The following is a 26,034-nucleotide window of genomic DNA, read 5'->3' on the forward strand; positions in this document are numbered from 1 at the left end:
GGCCTCGCCTGCATCAACACGCACAAAGGACTGTTCAGCTACAACAGATGCCCGTTTGAAATTCGGTCGGCTGCAGCAATCTTCCAGAGAAGCATGGAGAGCCTACTCAAGTCGGTACCACACACGGTGGTCTTTCAGGACAACATATTGGTCACGGGTCGGGACACCGGCGAGCACCTACAAAATCTGGAGGAGGTCCTCCAGCAACTGGATCACGTAGGGCTGCGGCTGAAGAGGTCAAAATGCATCTTCATGGCAACAGAAGTGGAGTTTTTGGGGAGAAAGATTGCGGTGGACGGCATTCGGCCCACAGCCTCTGTCTTGGCGTCTATCAGGAACGTGCCCAGGCCACAGAACATCACGGAGCTGCGGTCGTTCCTGGGACTCCTCAACTATTTTGGTAACTTCCTACCAGGGTTAAGCACCCTTTTAGAGCCCCTGCATGTGTTATTGCGCAAAAGTGAGAACTGGGTATGGGGGAAAAAAACAAACCAAGTAATTGCTTTTGAGAAAGCCAGAAACATTTTATGCTCCAACAAGCTGCTTGTATTGTAGAACCCGTGTAAAAGACTTGTGCTAGCGTCGTTGTATGGAGTCGGTTGTGTATTACAACAAGCTAACGTTACGGAGAAGTTGCAACCTGTCACCTATGCTTCCAGGAGCTTGTCTAAGGACGAGAGTGCCTACAGCATGATTGAAAAAGAGGCATGAGCGTGTGTGTTCGGGGTAAAGAACATCAGTACCTGTTTGGCCTCAAATTTGAGCTGGAAACCGATCGCAAGCCCCTCACACCCTGTTCGTTGAAAACAAGGGGATAAATACTAATGCCTCAACCCGCATACAAAGGTGGGCACTCACGCTATCAGCGTATAACTATACCATCCGCCACAGGCCAGGCACCGAGAACTGTGCGGATGCTCTCAGTCGGCTACCATTGCCCACCACGGAGGTGGAAATGGCGCAGCCTGCAAACTTGTTGATGGTGGCTCAGCCCGCAGACTTGTTGATGGTCATGGAAGTGTTTGAAAATGATAAATCACCTGTCACGTCCCGCCAGATTAGGACTTGGACCAGCCAAGATCCTCTGCTGTCCCGAGTAAAAAAACTGTGTACTGCATGGGAGCTGGGCCAGCATCCCCGTTGAAATGCAAGAGCCAATCAAGCTGTTCCAGTGGCGAAAGGACGAGCTGTCCATTCAGGCAGACTGCCTGTTGTGGGGTAACCACGTGATGCTACCAAACAAGGGCAAGGAGACGTTCATCTCGGATCTCCATAGCACACATCTGGGTATAGTAATGATGAAAGCGATAGCCAGATCCCATGTGTGGTGGCCCGGTATCGACTCTGACAATGAGTCCTGTGTACGGCAATGCAGCATATGTGCTCAGTTGAGCAACACGCCCAGAGAGGCACCACTAAGTTTGTGGTCCTGGCCCTCCAGACCATGGTCAAGGATCCATGTCGACTATGCGGGCCCGTTTCTCGGTAAAATGTTCCTGGTGGTGGTGGATGCTTTTTCAAAATGGATTGAATGTGAAATAATGTCGGGAAGCACCGTCACCGCCACCATTGAAAGCCTGAGGGCCATGTTTGCCACCCACGGCCTGCCTGACATACTGGTCAGTGACACCGGGCCATGTTTCACCAGTGCCGAATTAAAGAATTCATGACCCGCAATGGAATCAAACATGTCACCTCGGCCCCATTTAAACCAGCTTCCAATGGGCAGGCAGAGCGGGCAGTGCAAACCATCAAACAGAGCCTTAAACGAGTCACAGAAGGCTCACTCCAAACCCGCCTTCCTGAGTACTGCTCATCTACCGCACGAGACCCCACTCATTCACAGGGGTGCCCCTGGCTGAGCTACTCATGAAAAGGACACTTAAAACCAGACTCTCGCTGGCTCACCCCAACCTGCATGATCAGGTAGAGAGCAGGCGGCAGCAACAAAATGTAAACGATGGTCGCGCCACTGTGTCACGGGAAATTGATCTGAATGACCCTGTGTATGTGCTAAACTATGGACATGGTCCCAAGTGGATTGCGGGCACAGTGATAGCTAAAGAAGGGAGTAGGGTATTTATAGTCAAACTAGACAATGGACAAATTTGCAGAAAGCACCTGGGCCAAACGAGGCTGCGGTTCACAGACTGCCCTGAACAACCCACAGCAGACACCACCTTTTTCGAGCCCACAACACACACCCAAAGGATCAACGACACCACGCCGGATCAGGAAATCGAACCCATCACGCCCAACAGCCCAGCAAGGCCAGGCTCACCCAGCAGCCCTGCAGGGCCAACAACACGTCAGCCCAGCGAGGGCACAGCCAACACACCAGAACAGACATTTGTACCGAGGCGGTCCACCAGGGAAAGAAAGGCTCCCGACCGCCTCACCTTGTAAATAGTTTTCACTTTGACTTTGCGGGAGGAGTGATGTGTATCTGTAAAGCATGCACTCCCATGTTCCACCAGCAGGGAGCTCATCCCCTGAAGTCCGGGATCCCAGCATCCCTTGGGAGCACTGTATATAAGCCCTAAGACCTGTTCCTCACTCTGGGGTGTCTTATGAAAGACTGAGGTCACTGTTGCTTTAACCTCCCTGTGTGCAGCCTCATCTGTGTTAGGAACACAATAGTATGTAAGATGGAAATGAGGATGAATTTCTTCTCTTAGAGGGTCGTGCATCTTTGGAATTCTCTACTCCAGAGAGCTGTGGAGGCTGGGTCTTTGAATATATTTAAGGTGCAGATAGACAGATTTTTGAATGATAAGGGAGTGAAGAGTTTTGGGGAGCAGGCAGGGAAGTGGAGCCCTCGAGCCTGCTCCGCCATTCAATATGATCTTATTGAATGGCGGAGCAGGCTCGAGGGCCAAATGGCCTTCTCCTATTTTTTATGTTCTTATGTAACAACTTGCTGTGTAATTTTTCTTTCCTCATGTCACCTCTCGTTCTTTTGCTAATGATCTGAAATCTGTGTCCTCTGGTTACCGACCCTTCTGTCACTGGAAATAGTTTCTCCTCATTTACTCCATCAAAACTCTTCATGATTTTGAACACCCTTAAACTCCCCTTAACCTTCTCTTCTGTGAAGAGAACAACCCCAGTTTCTCTCGTCTCTGCCACCATTATAGTAAATCTCTACTGCACCCTCTCTAAGGCCTCGACGCTCTTCTTAAAATGCTGTGCCCAGAATTGGCCACAATACTCCAGCTGAGGCCTAACCAGTGTTTTATAAAGATTTAGTATAACTTCCTTTCTTTTATACTCTATGCTTCTATTAATAAAGTCAAGGTTCCTGTATGGCTTTTCAGCAGCCTTCTCAACTTGTCCTGCTACCTTCAAAGACCTGTGAAGGTACACCCCAGGTCTCTCTGCTCCTGTGCACCTTTTAAAATTATACCATGTAGTTTATATTGCCTCTCCTGGTACTTCCTACCAAAATGAATCACTTCACATTTTCTGCATTAAGTTTAATCTGCCATGAGTCTGCCCATTACACCAGTCTGTCGGCTACTATCCTTCTTACTGATTACTATATTTCCGAGTTTCCTGTCATCGTCAAATTTTAAAATTTTGTCATGTATACCCAAGTCCAGGTCATTAATATATATTAAAAAAAATCAGTGGACCCAATACTCGACAAATGGGGGACACCACTGCACACTTCAGTCTGAAGAAGAACTGCTTACCACTACTCTCTGCTTTATATGCCTTTGCTAATTATGTATCCAAACAGCCACTGCCCCTTTAATCCCATGGGCTTTCAATTTTTATGTGGCACTTTATCAAACAGCTTTTGAACATCCATGTGCACAACCTCAACTGCACTACTCTCGCCAATCATCTCTGTTACTTCATTAAAGAACTCAATCAAGTTAGTATTTTCCATTATTACTCTGCTTTTTTTGACAACAATTCCTTCTGAATAGACTGGGCCAAGTCCAGTTGTCCTTTGACCCCTCTAAAGTAACCAGTGAAATACATTTGTTTTTGATTCTGTTTTTATTTTCTTTGTCCTGATTATAAACCTGTTACGCTCATTGAGCCAACTATCTGGTCCCTTTCTTTGAGATCAACCCCACTTTCCACCTTTCCAGCATATTGATCAATCTCTTCTCAACAACGAGTTGCTTTTTGAACCCATTTAAACTGTTTGGGCTAAATTTGCTCCCTTTTTTAAGGCCCGCGGTAAGGCCTTCCTGACTGAGGGCAGGTAGATAGTGCGACTGGATGGAGTTTCCACTTTGGCCGGCGCTCCGACCTTACCGCCCGGCGGCAAACCCTTTTCCACCCTGCGGGGGAAATCCCCCGCGCTGGCGCACGGCCCGTCTCTGGTTGGTGCCACTGCCAGCTTTGCGAGGAAGGAAGCTGGCAGTGGCTGGGCGGTGCATCCACCCTTAAAGGGGATGCAGCGCCGCAGCCACCATTTTGTTTTAATTTTCGGCCAAATCTACAGTCAGCCCGACAGTGGCAGCCGCTGGTTCGCCTTTTGGGTGGCGGGCCGCTGGCCTGGCCGAATCCCTCCCTGGTGGTCCAGTGAGCACCAAGGAGGCCTCACTAGGCCTCGCAGCGCCCCTCCCCTTTAATTGAAGGGGAGGGATGTTGCTTCGCGCCACACTGACGTCATCACAGCCCCGCTTCCAACGCAAACCTGCCCCTACACCGCCTCAAACAGCGCCCCAAAGCGCTGGGAGGCAGTGACAAAGTTAAAAAATCCGAATTTCCCGCCCTTCCCTCCGATTCCTGCCAGACGGTCATAATTCTAATAATTCAAATTATCCGGCCCAAATGGGGCGGAGGGCAATTTTCAACCCATAATTTCATTGCTTTTCTTGATATCGTATTTCATAACTTCAATAGCCTACTGCTATAATCTGGGCCACAAACTCCAATGCTGATCCCAAGTGGATACTATTAATACATCTCTTAGATATTGGGCAGAATGGACACACAACATGGTCAGACCGGTTATGGAAGTGACTAGTATCAGTGTACTCGAGAGAATATCGAAGGCAGACCCAAAGCTTGAAACAGTCTCGTCCTCCCAGTTAGTCTATGATGTTGCCAACAAGGAGCCACAGTATGCAGAATAGGTCAGGATCATGGTCAGGGATCAGGATTGGGATCAGGGATCAGATCCAGCAATTGCGGTGGCCGGGGATCGCGTCACTGGGAGCTGCGTGTTATTTGACTATGGGGCATCACAGCCAAGCCCAATGCTGTGCTCTCTCAACATTCAGACACATGGGGGTAGATTTTTGTCTTCACCACTTGGCAGAGTGGATTGCATGCACTTAATAGAAGCCACCTGATTTTCATTCCATTGAAATAAGGCAGTGAAAGTGAAATTGCATCCCTCAAGCTTCCAGCATGGGGTACTCGATAGCAATCGGGAACCAATTTTACCCTTCCTAACCTGAGGGTACTGAGGCTGATTGCCCCAACTGCTGACCCAGTTGAGAGCCAACTCAGTACAGACTTGGTACAGGTGGTGGCGGGGGCGGTGGGTCAAAGCCTGGAGCGTTCCAGGTCAACATGATTCAGCTGCTCACTGCATTAACCAACTGAAGCATTAGGAGAGTTTTATAATTAATTTTAAGAAAGGATCGATCAAGATTTTTAGAAGTATACTTTCACAAAGTTAGGAAATACATTGATCACAAAAGTACCCCCCATAGATTCTACAACAACATCTTTATTGTCTGTGATATATTACAGTTAATGACATGTTAGATGAGTATTGAAATAGTATCTTTGTAAATTGGTTAACTCATGAATAATGCAGATTATACCATCGACGTGTTATAATGCAATGATCCAAATTTCTAGCATGACGCTCATTTATCCCAATGTTTAAATATGAAGTACTGGACTGAAAGAAAGATGAAAAATCTTGAACTTTAAGTATTGGACTGCACAATGATTATCTTTTGGTAGGTTAATATGAATGTAAATTAATTTAGTAGTAATACAGGCTAACGGTACTACAGTTGAATGCGCTTAATTAATATTTTTAGAAAGGAGTTATAGTGGGTGATTAGCAAGAGAAAATTGATTTTTCACAATGGAGATAAATTATTATCTGTACTTTATCTGCTATTTGTAACATATTAATGTTAAAAGTGAGATTGTTTTTTTAATATAGACGAAAACATCATTACTTTTAAAAATCAAATACACGTCTTAGATGCATCCATTTACTGTTGCAGAATTAATTCACTACAATTTTTATATGTTGTCAGGACTACCTTACTCAATGAAACAAGCTGGTTTCCCATTAGGAATGCTGCTCCTTTTTATGGTCGCATATGTAACAGGTAATCCACTCCATGAATTATATTTTTACCCATTGTATTATCATTTGTATTTTGAATACATTTTAAAAAGTTACCAGTTCAAGTTAATATTACAAATGTTCTAAATAGATTATAAATGTTCTTTTCTGTTCATAGATTATTCTATTATACTGCTGATTAAAGGAGGAAACCTGTCTGGAACAAGCACTTATCAATCTTTGGTGAACAAAGCTTTTGGTATTACAGGTTATGCGATTCTTTCATTCCTGCAGTTTCTGTATCCTTTCATTGGTAAGAATTTAAGTTCTACATTTTTTAACCACTGAATTTTGTTCAAAACCTGTAAAGATAACAACTGTATATATTTCCTGAAATATTCAAGTGCTGAATATTAAATAAAGTAGAGAAATATACAATTTTATTACAACATAACGTAATTTTCTCTAACAAAAAAGCTATAAATCAAAGTACCTTTTAATTACAACAAAGAAGGTTAGGAGGAGTTCCATTATCGGTGTTCAAAAGTCTGAGCGGTTTTGAGAAAGTAAATCAGGAAGAAATATTTTCACAGGGAAAGTAACAAGAGCATATAAATTTAAAATCATCAACACGTCTGGTGGTTGTGAAACACATTATATAAATGCAAGTCTTTCTTAACAAAATAACGGAGGGTGCAGTTTAGGAGAATTATTTTTATGTTGTAGGTTGTTAGGGCATGTAATGCTGTCCCGGAGCAATGCTGGAAGCTTTTAAAAGGGAAATGGATAAATATTCAAATATAAAAACTCAAAAGTGTAACGGGAAGATGCAGGAGTATTTGGTCTAAGTAGATCGTAAAATCATAGAAATTTACAGCACAGAAGGAGGCCATTTGGTGCATCGTGTCTGCGCCGATCAAAAAAGGAATATCCAGCCTAATCCTACTTTCCAGCTCTTCGTCCAAAGCCTTGCAGGTTATGGCACAAGTGCATATCCAAATACAGGTTCTCCCTCTCCAGTCCAGGACTCTTTTTTTAAATCCGGAAACATCCCTGGTCCGGCATCAATCCCAGCGGAGGTGGCATCCCGCGCTGTGTCCTGGGGCTGGCTGCTCCTCTTCTCCCCACTGCCTCCGGTGTTACCTCCTTGGTTGGGTCGGCGTGGTGACAGAGCGAAGCCTGAGTTTTGTAGCCGAAGCTGGGCCTGAGAATGCTGCGCAGTAGGCTTCTGTGCAGCGCATGCGCAGAACACAGCTGGGTCGTTGTCAGCAGCGTTGTCAGTAGTACCCGGTAAATCTACTGCTGACAACGCTGCTGACAATGTCTAGGGTGAATTCTCCATCAATACAGTGTTCCAGCAGAGAGTGAGTGAGTGAGACAAGTCTAGGGTTGGCGTGACCACCTGTGGTCCGTAAAATTCTCTGAACCGGCACCGGTCAGGTCACAGGGGTGCCGGCCAGAGAGGTCCAACTGCACTATTTAAATGTGCTGAGGGTTTCTGCAGTGCATTTCAGACCCTCACCGCCCTCTGGGTGAGAAAACTTCTCAACTCCCCTTCCACCTACCCTGATTCATTTTCTGAAACCAAGTCCAGAACTACTCCCTTTTTTGTTGGGCTTGCTACATTTTAGAGAACTTTCTTAGCCAGTATGTATTTTAAGAATGCTGCAGCCTCTATAACTTTTACACTGATTCTATTCCAGTTAATATTAGGGTAGTTCTAATTACATACTATTACTGCCCCATTCTTTTTGTACTTCTCAGAAATTTGCCTACATATTTGCTCTTCTACCTCCCTCTGACTCTTTGGAGGGGGTTATCTATAGTACACCCCCAGCAGTGTGACTGCCTCTTTTTTGTTCTTCAGTTCAACACATTAGTCCTCATTTGATGATCCTCCTAACATATCATCCCTCTTCACAGCTGTAATTGTTTCTGTTATGTATGTAAACCTGTACGTACCATGTCTAACCACCAGAGGGCTTATCCCCTGGGGTTCCAAAGGATCCCACAATCCCTTGGGAGCACCTGCATATAAGGAGGCCTCACAGGCTGGAGAGGAACTCTGAGATCTGTAATAAAGGACTATGGTCACACCTTACTTTGAGCTTGCAGTATCTAGTCTGACTCTTTATTCAAGACATAACAACTGGCGATGAGATACAGATGATGAACCCTACTGCAACAATGCAGAGAACCGGGGCAGCCTGGGGAAATTTTCAGAGGGAGATGATTGGGAAACCTTCGTGGAGCGACTTGACCAATACGTTGTGGCCAACAAGCTGGAAGGAGAAGCGAACGCTGCCAAACGAAGGGCGATCCTCCTCACTGTTTGCGGGGCACCAAAGAATGGCCTCATGAAAAACCCGCTTGTTTCAGTGAAACCCACAGACAAGTCATACGATGAGTTGTGCACACTGGTCCGGGAGCATCTAAACCCGAAGGAAAGCGTTCTGATGGTGAGTTATCGGTTCTACACGTACAAAAGGTCTGAAGGCCAGGAAGTGGCGAGCTACGTGACAAAGCTAAGGCACCTTGCAGGACATTGCGAATTTGAAGGACACTTGGAGCACATGCTCAGGGACTTCTTTGTACTTGGCATTGGCCATGAAGTAATACTTTGCAAACTTTTGACTGTAGAGACCCCAACCTTGAGCAAAGCCATAGCGATCGCCCAGGCGTTTATTGCCACCAGTGACAATATCAAACAAATTTCTTAGCACACTAGTGCTGCTGTAAGTACTGTGAACATAGTAACGTTGTTTTTGAATCGAAATGTACAAGGCAGGACTTGCACGCCTGCAGCTGCACGCCCGCAGATGACTCAGAGTCCACCATCAAGGGTGGTGAATACAAGGCCATTAACACCTTGTTGGCTCTGCGGGGGTGATCATTGTTTCCATTCATGCCGTTTCGTTTGCAACGGCTGTGGAACAATGGGACTCTTTATTCAAGACATAACAGTTTCCTTAACCAATATTGCCACCCCCTCCCTTTTTATCCCTCCCTCTATCTCATCTGAAAATCCTGTAACCAGAATGTTGAGCTGCCATTCCTGTCCTTCTTTAATCCATGTTTCAGAGAAGAGCTTAGGCACGATGGGCTGATTGGCCCCTTTCTGTGCTATAGATTTCTATGATTCTAACATTAGACACAAAGAGGCCCATATGAATTATTTGAACACTCAGATGGATGACTCTAGTGCCGACCAAGAGGAGTGTTTTAATAAAAAATGCTGTAGAAATCAGGCCAATTTCTAGCTGGCCGTATCTTTGTCATTGTTTTAAAATGATAAAATCTGAAGACAGATCAATAATTCTGCTATCTGATCCCCTCTTTCTCTACTCGTAGGAAATGGTGCAGGCTATCCAGCCCATCAAGTCTATTTTGCATTCAATTAGATCATGGTTGATTTGTAGCTCATTCAATTTCAATCCTGAAAATGTAATTTGTCTCTCCAGCCTTTTGGAGAGGCAGTTCCAGATTTTCACTACCCTTTGTGTGAAAGAGCATTTCCTGATTTCAGTCCTCAATGATCTAGCTCTAATTTTAAGATTATGCCCCATTGATCTGGATTCTACCACCAGAAGGTATAGTTTCTCTGTATCTACCCTATCAAATCTCCATCATTTTCAACATCTCAATTAGATCACTGCTCAACCTTCTGAACTCAAGGAAATACAAACCAAGTTTATGTAACCTGCCCTCAATTTCAGCATTTAACCCCTGGTAAAATTCTGGTGAATCTGTACTGTATTTCCTCCAAGGCCAATGTATCTTTCTTGAGTTTCAATACCCAAAACTGAATACAGTACTCCAGATGGGGTCTAACCAAGGATCTGTGGAACTGAAGCATAATTTCCTCAGTTTTGTATTCCAACCCCCTTGAGATAAAAGCCAACATTCCATTAACCTATCTGATTACTTTTTATAACTGTGTACTAGCTTTTAGTGAGCTGTCTACAGCTATATCCCTTTGCTCATCCACAACCCCAGTCCTTCACCATTAAGAAAATATTCCAATGTATCTTTCTCGGATGCAAAATGGATGACCTCACTCTTGCCATCTATCTGCCATAGTTTTGCTCACTCACTTAGTTTGTCTATGTCCCTTTGTAACTTCCTGCTCCCATCGAACATAGTGGCTTGGAAATCCCGGCATTCCCAAGTCCGTACAATGCGCATGCGCTGAAAACCGGCTTTTCCGATCTGTCAAGTTTCTGGCTTGACAGATTTTGCACATATCGGGAGCGAGGACATTTGCAAGGGCAGGATTACGGGATTTACCCATATCTTGCCCAGAAAATGTCCTCAGAACTCTTGAGCCTGATAAAAGCAGGCGCATCGCCTACTTTTATTGGCATAAGAGTTTTAAAACACACAAAAACATTGCAAAATAAAATTTTAAAAACACATGTTGTTGTTAAAAACCCTCCCCACTACGGTAAGTTTATTTTAAACCATAATTAAAAAAACTTTTTTTTAAATTGGAAAAATATATATTTTTTAAATACATAAATAACTTTAATTTAAATTAATAAAAATATGTTGTGATTTTTTCTATCTTTTATTATTGGTTATTAGTGTTTGAGGGGGGGTTCTCATTCATAATAATAGGAACTCCAACTTATGGAGTTCTCATTATTATGAATGGGAATATACAACACCTGATTGGCTGCCCAGAGCCATGTGACTCCAGCTCCAGGCCTGCGCACGTCCTGACATGCACGTGCTGTGACGCGCAGTCAGGAGAGGCCTCAGGACTGGGATCTCGCGTGGCCGCAGCAGTTTCAGGTAAGTGGGCATCTTTTTTCTAAAATCCATTTGCATGCCTGCGGGAAGGAGAAACCGGGATTTCTGGGCCATTATAATCTGCAAACGTGAACATACGCCTCTCTATTCCTTCATCTGTCATTAATATATATTGTGAGGCCCCAGCACAGATCCTTGGGGAATGCTAGGTCTCACATTCTGCCAATCATAGAACATTCCCTTTATTCTTACGCTCTGTTTTCTACCTTCCAACCAATTATCAAACTGCAGCTCTTCAAAAGCAAGACATTATCAAACAACTGGCGGTAATGATTGTCGCTCACTAAACCCCTACCAGAAATCATTTGGTGACATTAGCATTCAGTACAAAATCCACCAGTAACTCGAAACCTTTCCTGTCACCATCTGCAATATAAATGCGATCATGAGTTTTCACCATAATTTGGGAGAACACGAAGTATTTTCATCATAAATAAGACTAGTTTGGTGAAGTAACTTCATTACATGTATGTAGCTCTTCAGAATACAGGAATGTATAGCACTGGAAAAGACCATAGCAGTCCATCTGGCCAATTCCAATGTTCTGGAAATATCATACTCCATAGTACCTCTTGTACCCCTCTATTAAAGTGTTCATCGAGTATTTATCCAACTCAATTGAATCAGCCCCATCAACTCTTAAAAACATTGGTTCTAAGCTTTGTTTTTGGGGAAACTGTAGATTTAATTTGGCATTACATCTGGTCTTGACCACCCCTAATCTAGGCTTTTGACTTTCCATATCGGTACAAAGTTTAAAAAAAAACTAATTTTTATGATTTGGATAGTGTGCAAATATTTTCAACAGAGATTTAAAAGGAAATTGCTTTTGATTATTTAAGTTTCTAAATGTACCATCATAGATCTTGTTCTGTACTACAGATGTTATATAAATATTAATTTTGTAAAATGCAAAATTTAATTTTCAGCCATGGTAAGCTACAACATAATCACAGGAGATACATTAACGAAAGTGTTCCAAAGAATTCCTGGAGGTAAGTGATTGTTTTAGGGTTGCTTCATGTAGTATAGTAACACTGAGTATAAGGTGAAATATTAAGAAATGAACTGAATAAAAATAAATTTGAACTCTTGTACTTGATGCCATTGTGATGAAAATCATGCTTGGCTTTTCACTCTGCTCAAACAAAAAAGCTTGTAACTTCTTTTCCATTAACAAAGCACATCTTTGAATCATTTTAAATATATTGGATGTTTTTCACCTTGTTTTTTTCAGTTCTCATCATGTGCACCATTGCACTGTCAAGAGAACAGGGAGACAGACAACCTTCTCGTAGCTCTCTACCAATGTTGCTCAGTAACCAGCTATTGGGACATGCATAGCTCATTTACTGTGGGGAAACAAGTAGCCTCTGTTCAGACACCCTTTGTGTTACCTGCCCTTCTCCCACCATGACGCAGTTTTTTGGAACAGTAACACACTGTTCATTTTTTTTATAAATACATGATTATGATGCATGTAAACACAAAAGTAATTTTCCATTTTAAAATGTGTGGCTGTAGTTAAAAAAAATCATTCAGAATGTGTGTTTATGTGTATGTTGTATATATTATGGAGCCAAAATTGCCATCCGCCCCAAACAAACCGGATAATTAGAATTAATTGATGATTCTCCGCCCGAATCAATGGGGTGGAGAATCAATCGAAATTGCCCTCTTTTTTAAAAAAAAAAATTGGAGCGGTCTTGGGGGCAGCAGAGGGGCTAAAATGCGTCTGGAGCAGGGCGGAAGGTGGGTGGCATCATCAGCACCGGGCTGAGCATGTCAGCGCGACGCTGATAACGTCAGCGCGACACACACGTGCCGCGTCGCGCTGACAAGTAGCAACGTCCCTCCCCTTCAGTTAAAGGGGAGGGCCACTGCGAGCTCTGCAGCCACTGTAGTGACGCTCACTGGGCCACCAGGGAGGGTTTCGGCCAAGCCAGCAGAAATTTTGGATGGTAATGGACCTTAAAGAGGGAGGCAAATTCGGCCCATATATGTTTTGCCCTCAGTATGCTTGAAACAAGTGTAACTATTACTGACTACAATAGTTCAATCACAAAAGTTATTTGTTTATAGTTTAGAAAAAAAGAAACAAGACAATATTTAAATGCTGCTGGGATGCTGATCTTGTCATTGTCTGAAGTACAAAACGTAATTCAAAAAATAAGGAACACCTCATTAGTAAATAAGGTTCCTAGTATGCCTCTTCACAAGATAGCCAATGAGGAAAATAAATGATTTCCTCCAGTGTTAGTTAAAGTAATGGCCATTGACTCATGGCATGATAATGGAAGAGATAATGATCAACAGAACTTTCTTCCATTAGGAAAAAGAAAATTGAGGAGACATGATCCAGATTTCTAAAATGGGTAATCTAGATGCAAGCCAAGCATTCAACTTGGACTCTGATTGCAGAACTGGATGACATAGGTATAAAAATAACCACTCTCAAGCAAGATTTCAAATTAGAAAGATTTTTTCCTCCACCGTGTACCAGGAATAGACTTCTAAGTAAAGCAATTATTGCTGTGGCAATTGCACGTATGGTTCTCTACATAGTGGCTCCCTAACCTTAGCTATGCCAAGGGGGAGATGCCAGGCATAGATCAGGAATTTCTCCACCACAAAAGGGACTTGTGATTAACAATACTTTGGGCTGGCCTTATACAACTCCTGGAAGACACAACTCATCCTTGGAGCATGTGTCATGATTATCCTCTCATCCATAGTATGATCAATGGCCAGGGTGCTGTTAAGGAGAAGAGGAAAACATGTAATTAAACTAGATATGTCCGAGCAATGGATCAATTGTGGGTAAGGTTTAGGGTGACTTCCTATAGATCATGTCAGTGCAGACAAGCTGTGTTGAGCCAAGGAACTTTCTGAAATGTATATGTTTATATATAAAGTGGAGTATGGTTACACGGGTGGCAGAAGCCCTCTAATATCTCATCAAAGTGGCCGTTCTTTGTGTGTGAGCTAAGATAATGAATGTTTGCAGGTTTTTTTGCAGCTAAGCCTAATCCTGTGAAGTGCACAATTTTCGGCAGGTGATTGTTCTTTTCTGATCCCCTCTTCTCAGTTGAGACCTGTTGTAACATTCCTGCTGCTGTATCAGACTGCACAGACAGAAATTAAGCCTGGGACTTTTTGGCTCAATGCTACACCTGTTTCTCTCTTTAGATACTAGCTCATCAAGGAGCTAGATAGTTGTTTCTAATCAGGTTTGCTTACTGCAGGCTATACTAGTGCATACGAGTCGGGAGCAAATCTTTACCCGGTAAAGATATGTTTATGCTTATTATCAAAATTACATACAAGGGCCCTGAAATTCAGTAGGCTTTCTACCAGACTCCCGTCAGAACCCTGAGAGGGAAATGGCATAAACTGCCATTCTCAGCCATTTACTTGGTTCCACCAGAGTTACACTGGGAAATCTGTCAAACCACTTGCATAAATTCAGCTCCAAGCTGTTTTGATGACTGACTGGTTCGAATAGTTTTCTTCCTTAGCCTGAAGCGGTATGCCTGGTATTTAGAGTCATGTGAAGTATCCAACTGGTAGCACTGTATTTTCCATCATCTAGGGGGCACCATTTCACCACCTTTATGCTGACTTCATTGTAAACTGATTCCCACTAAAATTGGTCACAGCTGAGATGCACTTTTCAGAATATCGGTTTGCAGAATATTATTAGAATTGAGGACTGAGAATTTTGGAACTTTGCAAGGTTTCCCAGATCGAACCTGGTACTGGGACCTCACCAAAGCGACAAACACAAGTGCATTTTTGAGCCTTAACGAAATCTGTTTTGGGTAAGAACTATTTGCCAAAACAAGGGATGCCAAAGAAATGTTGAGACACTAAACTGAGTCAGTGGGCTAGTGGTGGAGCAGCATAACATCTGAAACCATTAATTGATGGCTGGGCAAAGTGAAGATGCTGCTGTATGAGTTGCTTGCAAGAAGAGTTGTCCTATTTGCCACTCCAAGATACTTTCCATGGAGAACAAGAGTGCAGCATGCCAGGCAGAAGATAGCTTCTGCAAATTGGGAGCAGATGCAAAAAAGATGCATGTCCTAAGAAAGCTACCAAGGCAAGATTACCTCGAATAACGTTTACCATATGAATGGTCAAGTAAGCATGCCTCAAGTGTGATCTGTCAATCTGGTTGTAATTTACCAAAATTCCCTGGATTCTGGGGAGGTCCCAGCAGATTGGAAAACTGCAAATGTAATGTACCTATTTAAAAAAGGAGGCAGACAAAAAGCAGGAAACTATAGACCAGTTAGCCTAACATCTATGGTTGGGAAGATGTTGGAGTCCATTATTAAAGAAACAGTAGCATGACATTTGGAAAAGCAAAATTTGGTCAGGCAGAGTCAGCATGGATTTATGAAGGGGAAGTCATGTTTGACAAAGTTGCTGGAGTTCTTTGAGGATGTAACGAACAGGATGGATAAAGGGGGAACCAGTGGATGTGGTGTATTTGGACTTCCAGAAGGCATTTGACAAGGTGCCACATAAAAGGTTACTGCACAAGATAAAAGTTTACGGGGTTGGGGGTAATATATTGGCATGGATAGAGGATTGGCTAACTAACAGAAAACAGAGAGTCAGAATAAATGGTTCATTCTCTGGTTGGCAACCAGTAACTCATGGGGTGCCACAGGGATCAGTGCTGGGACCCCAACTATTTACAATCTACATTAACAATTTGGAAGAAGGGAGTGAGTGTAACGTAGCCAACTTTGCTGACAATACAAAGATGGGAGGAAAAGCAATGTGTGAGGAGGACACAAAAAATCTGTAAAAGAACATATACAGGCTAAGTGAGTGGGCAAAAATTTGGCAGATGGAGTATAATGTCGGAAATTGTGAAGTCATGCACTTTGGCAGAAAAAAATCAAAGAGCACGTTATTATTTAAATGGAGAAAGATTGCAAAGTGCCGCAGCACAGCGAGACCTGGGGGTGCTTGTGCATGAAACACAAAAGGATAGTATGCAGGTACAGCAAGTGATCAGGAAGGCCAATGGTATCTTGGCCTTTATTGCAACGGGGATGGAGTATAAAAACAGGGAAGTCTTGCTACAGCTATATAAGGTATTGGTGAGGCCACACCTGGAATACTGCTTGCAGTTTTGGTTTCCATATTTACAAAAGGATATACTTGCTTTGGAGGCAGTTCAGAGAAGGTTCACAAAGTTGATTCCGGGGATGAGGGGTTTGACTTTTGAGAAAAGATTGAGTAGGTTGGGCCTCTACTCATTGGAATTCAGAAGAATGAGAGGTGATCTTATCAAAACGTATAAGATTATGATAGGGCTTGACAAGGTGGATGCAGAGAGGATGTTTCCACTGCAGGGGAGACTAGAACTAGAGGGCATGATCTTAGAATAAAGGGCTGCCCATTTAAAACAGAGATGAGGAGAAATTTCTTCTCTCGGAGGGTTGTAAATCTGTGGAATTCGCTGCCTCAGAGAGCTGTGGAAACTGGGACATTGAATACATTTAAGACAGAAATAGACAGTTTCTTAAACGATAAGGGGTTATGTGGATCGGGCAGGGAAGTGGAGCTGAGTCCATGATCAGATCAGCCATGATCTTATTGAATGGCGGAGTAGGCTCAAGGGGCCATATGGCCTACTCCTGTTCCTATTTCTTATGTTCTTATGTTCTTATGTAATCTGTTCCATTAATGATGGCCTTTGCACAACTTCAAAGCTGTTCAATTGCTGAACATACATATGCATACTGCAGCTGCAATTTACAATATAAAGACTCAAGATACTCACAGCTCCAAAGATTTTAATCCAGAATCATTGCAATGCAACCTGGATGATGCATGGTCACTTTCCGACATGTAGGTTGCAGGCTGGGCATATATCTATTACTGTGTATGTGCTCCTCATTTAACAAAATCTTCTTTGCATGCATGACAAGATGGAAAATAATATAAAGGGAAGAGACCTGACCCAGAGAAGGTTGTTGACTCCTCTGCCAAGGGAAACAGGTCCTTTCTATCCACTATATCCAGGCCCCTCATAATTTTATTCATCTCAATCAGGTCTCCCCTCAACCACTTCTGTTCCAAAGAAAACAGACACAGCATCTCCAATCTTTCCTCATAGCCAAAATTCTCCAGTCCAAGCAACATTCTTGTAAATCTCCTCTGCATCCTTTCCAGTGCAATCACATCTTTCCTGTAATGTAGTGACCAGATTGCACACAGAACTCCAGCTGCGGCCTAACCAATGTTTTATGCAGTTCAAGCATAACCTCCTTGCTCTTATATTCCATGCCTCGACTAGTAAAGGCAAGTATTTCATGTGCCTTCTTAACCACCTTATCTATCTGGCCTGCTACCTTTAGGGATCTGTAGACCATTGCACTCCAAGGTCCCTTTGTTTATTTACACTTTTCAGTGTCATACCAATTAATGTGTATTCCCTTGCCTTGTTAGACCTCCCTAAATGCATTACTTCACACTTAGCCGGATTCAATTCCATTTGCTACTGTTCCGCCCACCTTACCAGTATATTGATATCTTCCTGCAATCCGCAGCTTTCTTATTCATTATCAACCACACAGCCTATTTTAGTGTCATCTGCAAACTTCTTAATCATACCCGCTATATTCAAGTCGAGATCATTGATATATACCACAAAAAGCAAGGGACCCAGCACTGAGTCCTGCGGAACCACACTGGATACAGTCTTCCAGTCACAAAAACGCCCCCATCAACCATTACCCTTTGCTTCCTGCCTCCTGAGCCAATTTTGGATCCAACTTGCCACTTTGTCCTGGATCCCATGCAGTTTTATTTTGTGACCTGTCTGCCATGTGGGACCTTATCAAAAGCTTTGCTAAAATCCATATACACTACATCATATGTACTGCACTCATTGACCCTCCTGGTTACCTCCTCAAAAAATTCAATCAAGTTAGTCAGACCCGACCTTCCCTTAACAAATCCACGCTGACTGTTCTTGATTAATCCATTCTTTTCAAATAAAAATTGATCCTGTCCCTCAGGATTTTTTCCAATAATTTTCCCACCATGGAGGTTGCAAGCTTTCCCCAAACTGAAGACGAGTGTCATCCAGCTCTTGCATCTTGCAACCCATATTATTCACTCCCGCATAGGATACACACAAACATTGCACACAGTTATTATCTTGTATATGGATTCTGTTTTAAGGTGTGTAGTGAGACCAGTTTTCTAAGATTGTTCCTTTTCTATCATTGTCGGCCTGAACGAGCTTCCTGCAGCACTGCCAGTGGCCCAGAACAAGACAGCACCAGAGGTGATCTGGGTCAATGGCAGTTCTGTATTCCACAAACCAGTATCAACAAATCCCAGTACAGCTATACACATCCTGAAGGATATTGTTGGTGATCTTGAGAACTAAGTGAGCAACAATACACAGATGAGGAGGACCAAATGTTGCAGTAGAGAAAGAGCAGGAACTTGATGCCCTTATTGTGAGGTGACCCCTTGGAATGGTATAGGGCAGTCATGGTATGCTGCTATTGCTATTCAGTGAGAAGGGAGATTAAAGTGCTGATCAATACATCAGGCACCTGATTGATATTTGTATGGACAGTACAATGGCTGATAGTGCAGTTGGCCCCCATTTTAGGCAGAAAGCAGGTTTTACATATGGTGCAGGTTGATTCTAGGTGGTCATTGCAGCAGATACCACAGGCTCTCTGTCTGAGAATCATGTCCTTCAAGGTCATCCTTTTCCTCTTTCAAGTAGATCCTGTCATTCCAGATTGGTGGGCTGAGCCTGTAGCTATGGCTGGTTGCACAGCAGTGGGGGCAGATAGTCCACTTTGATACCTGTTAATCTCCTTGATACATCTTTTATCTTGATGCCATTTCCACCATGAAATACTTTGGCTGAAATTTTTTCGGTGCCGATAGTGCGGGTTTGGGGATGGGTCAGCAGTTAAATTTGCAGAAATTGACAGTGCGTTGGGAACCCGCTGTCATCCCGCCAACTTCCACATTTAACTCGGGCGCATTTCGAGGCACGCCACGGACCCGTTCAGGAGAGGTGGTACTTAACTGCTTGTTGAGAGAGCCTCAACTATCTTTTTAACATCAGGTTTTGACCTTAACTTGTTGCGCACAGGATTCACGCACCTATGGAAGCTTGCCTGTGAAGGGGAGGCAGAAGCTCAGTGGACTTACTGCAAGTCCATTAACTGAGAGCTGGAAAAAACACATCATTACTCACACATTACATGTGATTATTTGGCAAATGGAAAGGCCCTTGCTTACTCCATTTTGCGCAGAGATTTAGCTTTCAGGATTCTCCGGTGATTTTTGCAACCTCAGAAGCCACTCTCACCACATTGCTAATCACTATCAGAACATTGCAGGATTGTGCCTCAGATCTCCATTTTACCTGCCATCTATTAGATCAGCATGGGTGCCGCTTATGCTGTCTCACCTTGGACCACAGAAACGGACCAAGGTGAGCCCCAGCACCAACACCAGCCACACCAGCAGCAGCAGCCATACCAGCAGCAGCAACCACAACATTGGCTTCTCCTCACCGACCTGATGCTCTACAGGAGAGAGGGGATCAGCACAGAGGTGCACTGCGCTGGAGGTGATACTCCCGACACTGGGTATACAGGCAGAGGATGAGCTTCCTGGACATGACTGAACAGCAGAGCTTTAGGAGACACAGGCAATCGCTCCAGGTCATCGCAGACATTTGTGACTTGCTGGAAGAAGACCTGCTGCCCAAAGGACCTGGTGGACATTCCTTACTAGTGGCTGTCAAAGTCACAACTGCCCTGCACTTCTTCGCTGCAGGCTCCTCCAGGGATCTGCAGCAGACATTTGCAGGATTTCGCAGTCAGCCACCCACAGATGCATCACCCAGGTGACTGATTGACAAGTTTCACACGTCAGCCACTTATGTAAACTTTGGCCACTGGTGAAGCCAGTGTTACAGAGCGGACGTTCGGCTTTGCTGCTCTGGTTGGCTTCCCACAGGTGCAGGGTGTCATCGACTGCATACATGGCCATCAAGGTACCCCACATCACTAGGAGTGTTTGTGAACTGCAAGGGCTTCCACTCCCTCAATGTGCAGCTTGTCTGCAACCATAAAAAGATCTTCATGCATATGTGCGCCAGATTCCCTGGCAGTTGTCATGATTTTATCGTGCTGCACCAGTCCACCTTCCCTCAGCTCTTCACACCTCCAAACAGACTTACCAGCTGGCTGCTTACAGATAAGGGCTATCCATTGAAGACATGGCTGATGACAAATTTTGTGGAGGCCAAGTAATGAGGCCGGGGAGTGCTATAATGACAGCCACATGTCCACCAGAAGTGTCATAGAACAAGCAATTGGCATGATTAAGATATGCTTCAGATGCCTTTACAGATCTGGAGGAACCCTTCAGTACGCACCAGCCGGGGTATCCAGAATCAGCGCCGTTTGCTGCGCATTGAACAACATAGCACAACAACGAGGACTGGAGCTGCAGGAGAAGTAAGGCGCAGAGTGTACAGCCTCTTCAGAGGAGGAGGAGGAACAGGTGGAACATGAGGAAGAGAAATGGGTAGAACTCAGCAGGAGGAAGAGGAGGAACCTGAGGTGGAGATGGCACCAGCAGCGGTGCACATTGCAGCCTGGGATGCCCGGGATGGCCTCATAATGGCTAGATTTACCTAATTTGCACCAGTGCACCCATCTGGCTCCCAGATGCTGTACCAACTCCCCGCAACCGCCCCCCCTGCCCACCGCCCCCGCAACCCCAATAACACCACAAACCAGTCCTACAATGACCAAGCTATTCCTGTCACCCAAACCCCCATTTCTCAAGGTTAAGTAATGACACCATTCATTCCAAGTGACAAGACCACTTCCTAAGTAGCAGGCAAAAATGGACAAGATGAGAAAGCTGTGCAAATATATAAATTTATGTGTGTTATAAATATAACTGAAAGTTAACATTAACATTTTAACACTTTAAGGCAATAATTGAGAAGGACATAAATAAAACAAAAACCAGGGCAATAGATTGGAGAAAAGCTGATTTTGAGGGGCTGAAAATAGAACTTGGGAAAATAAAATGGGCAACAATATTGGCAAACAACGAGATAGAACAGTAATGGAAAACATTTAAAATAGTGTTCAACAGAGCAGGAACAATATATTCCTCGAAAAGGAAAGAATAAACTAAACACTAATCATAGAATCATAGAAGTTTACAGCACAGAAGGAGGCCATTTCGGCCCATCGTGACTGCGCCGGCCAACAAGAGGCTATCCAGCCTAATCTCACTTTCCAGCTCTAGGTCCATAACCCTGCATGTTACGACACTTCAAGAGCACATCCAAGTACTTTTTAAATGTGGTAAGGGTTTCTGCATCTACCACCCTTTCAGGTAGAGAGTTCCAGACCCCCACAACCTTCTGCGTGAAGAAATTTCCCCTCAAATCCCATCTAATCCTTCTACCAATTACTTTAAATTTATGCCCCCTGGCTGTTGACCCCTCTGCTCAGGGAAATAGGCCCTTTCTATCCACTATCCCTCAGCCTCCTCTGTTCCAAAGAAAACAAGCCCAGCCTATCCAATCTGTCCTCATAGCTAAGATTCACCACTCCCGGCAACATCCTCATAAATCTGTACCTTCTCCAGTGCAATCACGTCCTTCCTGTAATGCGATGACCAGAACTGCATGCAGTACTCCAGCTGTGGCCAAACCAGTGTTTTATACAGTTCAAGCATAACCCTTTTATTCTATGCTCTTATATTCTATGTCTCGGCTAATAAAGGCAAGCATTCCGTATGCCTTCTTAACCACCTTATCCACCTGGCTAGTTACCTTCAGGGATCTGTGGACATGCATTCCCAGGTCACTTTGTTCCTCTACATTTCTCAATGTCCTACCATTTAATGTGTATTCCCTTTCCTTGTTAGCCCTTCCCAAAAGTATTAACTCACACTTCTCCAAATTAAATTCAATTTGCCACTGTTATGCCCACCTGACCAGTTGATTGATATCTTCCTGCAGTCCACAGCTTTCTTCTTCTTTATCAACCACACAGCCTATTTTTGTATCATTTGCAAACTTCTTAATCATACCCCCTATATTCAAGTCTAGATCATTGATGTATACCACAAAAAGCAAGTGACCCAGCACTGAGCCCTGCAGAACCCCACTGGATACAGCCTTCCAGTCACAAAAACACCCATCAACCATTACTCTTTGCTTCCTGCCTCTGAGCCAATTTTGGATCCAACTTGCCACTTTGCCCTGGATCCCATGGGCTTTTACTTTCGTGACCAGTCTGTCATGTGGGACCTTATCGAAAGCCTTGCTAAAATCCATATACACTACATCGTACACACGGCCCTCACCGACCCTTCTGGTTACCTTCTCTCAAAATTCAATCAAGTTAGTTAGACACGACCTTCCCTTAACAAATCTGTGCTGACTGTCCCTGATTAACCCGTGTCTTTCTAAATGTAGATTTATCCTGTCCTTCAGCATTTTTTCCAATAATTTTCCCACAACTGAGGTTAGGCTGACCGGCCTGTAATTACTCGGTCTATCCCTTTCTCCCTTCTTAAACAAAGGCACCACATTAGCAGTCCTCCAGTCCTCTGGCACCACACCTGAAGCCAGACAGGATTGGAAAATGATCGTCAAGGCCTCTGTTATTTTCTCTTTTTCTTCGCTTAACAGCCTGGGATACATTTCATCAGGTTCTGGAGATTTATCCACTTTCAAAGCTGCTAAACCCCTTAATACATCCTCTCGCAGTATGTTTATTTCATCTAATATTTCACACTCTTCCTCCTTGATAGCAGTGTCTGCATCGCCCCTCTCTTTTGTGAAAACAGATACAAAGTATTCATTAAGAACCATACCCACATCTTCCGCCTCCACACACAGATTACCTCTATGGTCTCTAATAGGCACTGCCCTTTCTTTAGTTATCCTCTTGCTCTTAATATATTTCTGAAACATCTTCGGATTTTCCTTGATTTTACTTGTCAAGAATTTTTCATGCTCTCTCTTTGCTTTCCTAATATCCCTGTTGATCTTACCCCTGGACTTTCTCTACTCCTCGAGAGATTCTGCAGTATTTAGCCCTTGGTATCTGTCATTAGCTTCCCTTTTTTTCTTTATCTTACCCTGTTACCCTGTATGTCCCTAGACATCCAGAGGGCTCTAGATTTGTTAGGCTAAGGAAAGTGGCATACATTAAGTACGTAGACAGCAGGGGAGTGCATGATCAGGGATAAAATGAAGAGATCAGGTGAGAAGTCAAAAAAACAATTAGGAAGGCAGAGAGGAACTATGAAATTAAATTATCAATGTGGACCATTTTCCATAACTCGGGAGCCTACTGTTAAGGAGGGCAGACGTCGATGACGAAATCCAACACTGCCTGCAAATCCATTGGCAGGATAGGCGCACCAACGTCAATGTTCTCGCTCAGGCCAACATCCCCAGCATCGAAGCATTGACCACGCTCGATCAGCTCTCTTGGACGGGCCACATTGTTCGCATGCCCGATATGAGACTCCCAAAACAAGCAATCTACTCAGAGCTCTGACATGGCAAGTGAGCCTAGATGGGCACAGGAATCGCTTCAAGGACACCCTCAAAGCCTCCTTGAAAAAGTACAACATCCCCAGTGGGAGCAAGCTGAAGCCAAACGTAAACAGCGAAAGGAACGAACGGCAACCCAAGCATCCCACCCACCCATTCCTTCAACCATCGTCTGCCCCACCCATAACAGAGACTGTAGGTCCTGCATTGGATTCATCAGTCACCTGAGAACTCATTTTTAGTGTGGAAGCAAGTCACCCTAGACTGAGGGACTGCCTAAGAAGAAGAAGAGGATAGAATTGAAAAGTAGGGAAGTTATGCTAAACCTGTATCGAACACTGGTTAGACTACACTTAGTACTGCTTACAGGTCTGGTCGCCATATTATGAAAAGGATATAGAGGCACTGGAGAGGTTGCAGAGACAGAGAAGATTTATAAGGATAATACCAGAAATATGAGGATACACATATCAGGAAAGGATGTACAGGCTGGGTCTCTTTTGTCTTGAAAAAAGTACGCTGAGGGGTGACCGAATAGAGGTCTTTTAAAATTATGAAAGGTTTTGATCGAGAGAGAATGTGTTCACTTGTGGGGAAGAGCATAACTAGAAGCCATCAATATAAGATAGTCACCAAGAAATCCAATAGGGAATTTAGAAGAAACTTTTTTACCCAAAGAGTGGTGAGAATGTGGAACTCGCTACCACAGGGAGTGGTTGAAGCAAATAGTATTGATGCATTTAAGGGGAAGCTAGACAACCATATGAGGGAGAAGGGAATAGAGGGTTATGCTGATAGCTTTAGCTGAGGAAAGACGGGAGGAGGCTCGAGTGGAGCATAAGTGCCAGCATGGACTGGTTGGGCTGAATGGCCTGGTTCTATGCCATATATCCTATTTAATCCTATGTAATTTTTTTCATACACCCATGTGCATCCCCCTGTCGATCTAGGATTGTGTATTTTTTCATTTACGTGTGCTTCGACAAGGTGCAACCCCTGTGGCTTCAGCAGAGGTAGCGACAGGCTGCTCACTTCCCTGCTCTGACTGCTTGGACACTTTTTGTAGATGTCCTCTGGGTTTTGGAGCCTGTGATGGGCCCACCAATGTCTGCTCCTCCTGTGACTGTGAAGGGGCAGACTCGGCCATCAAGATCCGAGGCAGCATCTGGGGCTCTGACTGAGGGGGAGGCAATGGGGGAGAAGTGTGAGCGCTTTGAGGGGAGCTCCCACTTGCATGTTCCCTCTCCCCATCATCCCTCTCCTGGGCCACCCGCACTTCCCTGCTAGCAAAGAGCTGGAGAGCATCTTGCTGTACATCAGTGGGGCGATGAACGCCCAAGTCAACATTCATATCCCTCCTTGAGATGAGGTCAGTGAGTGTCTTCAAACTGTTGTTTGCAGCAAGCATATTTTCGTGTGACTGGCACATTTGCTGCTCCATGCAGGTGGCCATCATTTCCATGGAAGAGCCATCATCGCCATCACCTGTGAAATGGTGGTGCTCATGTTGGAGATGTACTCCTTCATTTTCTGTACAGCCGCACACATCACGGCTGCAAAAGCTGCCAGAGCCTCTCGCAACTGACACAGAAACATAGAAAATAGGTGCAGGAGTAGGCCATTCGGCCCTTCAAGCCTGCACCACCATTCAATAAGATCATGGCTGATCATTCCTTCAGTACCCCTTTCCTGCTTTCTCTCCATACCCTTTGACCCCTTTAGCTGTAAGGGCCATATCTAACTCCCTCTTGAATGTATCCAATGAACTGGCATCAAAACTCTCTGTGGTAGGGAATTCCACAGCTTAACAACTCTCTGAGTGAAGAAGTTTCTCCTCATCTCAGTCCTAAATGGCCTACCCCTTTTCCTAAGACTGTGTCCCCTGGTTCGGGACTTTCCCATCATCGGGAACATTCTTCCCGCATCTAACCTGTCCAGTCCCGTCAGAATTTTATATGTTTCTATGAGATCCTCTCTCATTCTTCTAAACTCCAGTGAATACTGGCCCAGTCGATCCAGTCTCTCCTAATATGTCAGTCCTGCCATCTCGGGAATCAGTCTGGTGAACCTTCGCTGCACTCCCTCAATAGCAAGGACATCCTTCTTCAGATTAGGAGACCAAAACAGAACACAATATTCCAGGTGAGGCCTCACCAAGGCACTGTACAACTGCAGTAAGACCTTCCTGCTCCTATACTCAAAACCCCTAGCTATGAAGGCCAACATACCATTTGCCGCCTTCACCACCTGCTGTACCTGCATGCCAACTTTTAATGACTGATGCACCATGACACCCAGGTCTCGTTGCACCTCCCCCTTTCCTAATCTGCCGCCATTC

The 26,034-nt window shown here is 44.1% G+C and overlaps 1 protein-coding gene across 1 annotated transcript in view; it reads left to right on the forward strand.

The window, feature by feature from the left end:
- Positions 1–26,034, forward strand: part of slc38a11 (solute carrier family 38 member 11) — a 135,453-nt gene that overhangs the window by 12,410 nt on the left and 97,009 nt on the right. Inside the window, exons 3-5 of the mRNA XM_070873645.1 lie at positions 6,249–6,323; positions 6,459–6,593; positions 12,022–12,087. Of these exons, the coding sequence (XP_070729746.1) occupies positions 6,249–6,323; positions 6,459–6,593; positions 12,022–12,087 (276 nt within the window). The remainder of the gene's footprint in view (positions 1–6,248; positions 6,324–6,458; positions 6,594–12,021; positions 12,088–26,034) is intronic.

This window comes from Pristiophorus japonicus, chromosome 3, assembly GCF_044704955.1.
Source record: "Pristiophorus japonicus isolate sPriJap1 chromosome 3, sPriJap1.hap1, whole genome shotgun sequence".
NCBI classification, from domain to species: Eukaryota; Metazoa; Chordata; class Chondrichthyes; family Pristiophoridae; genus Pristiophorus; species Pristiophorus japonicus.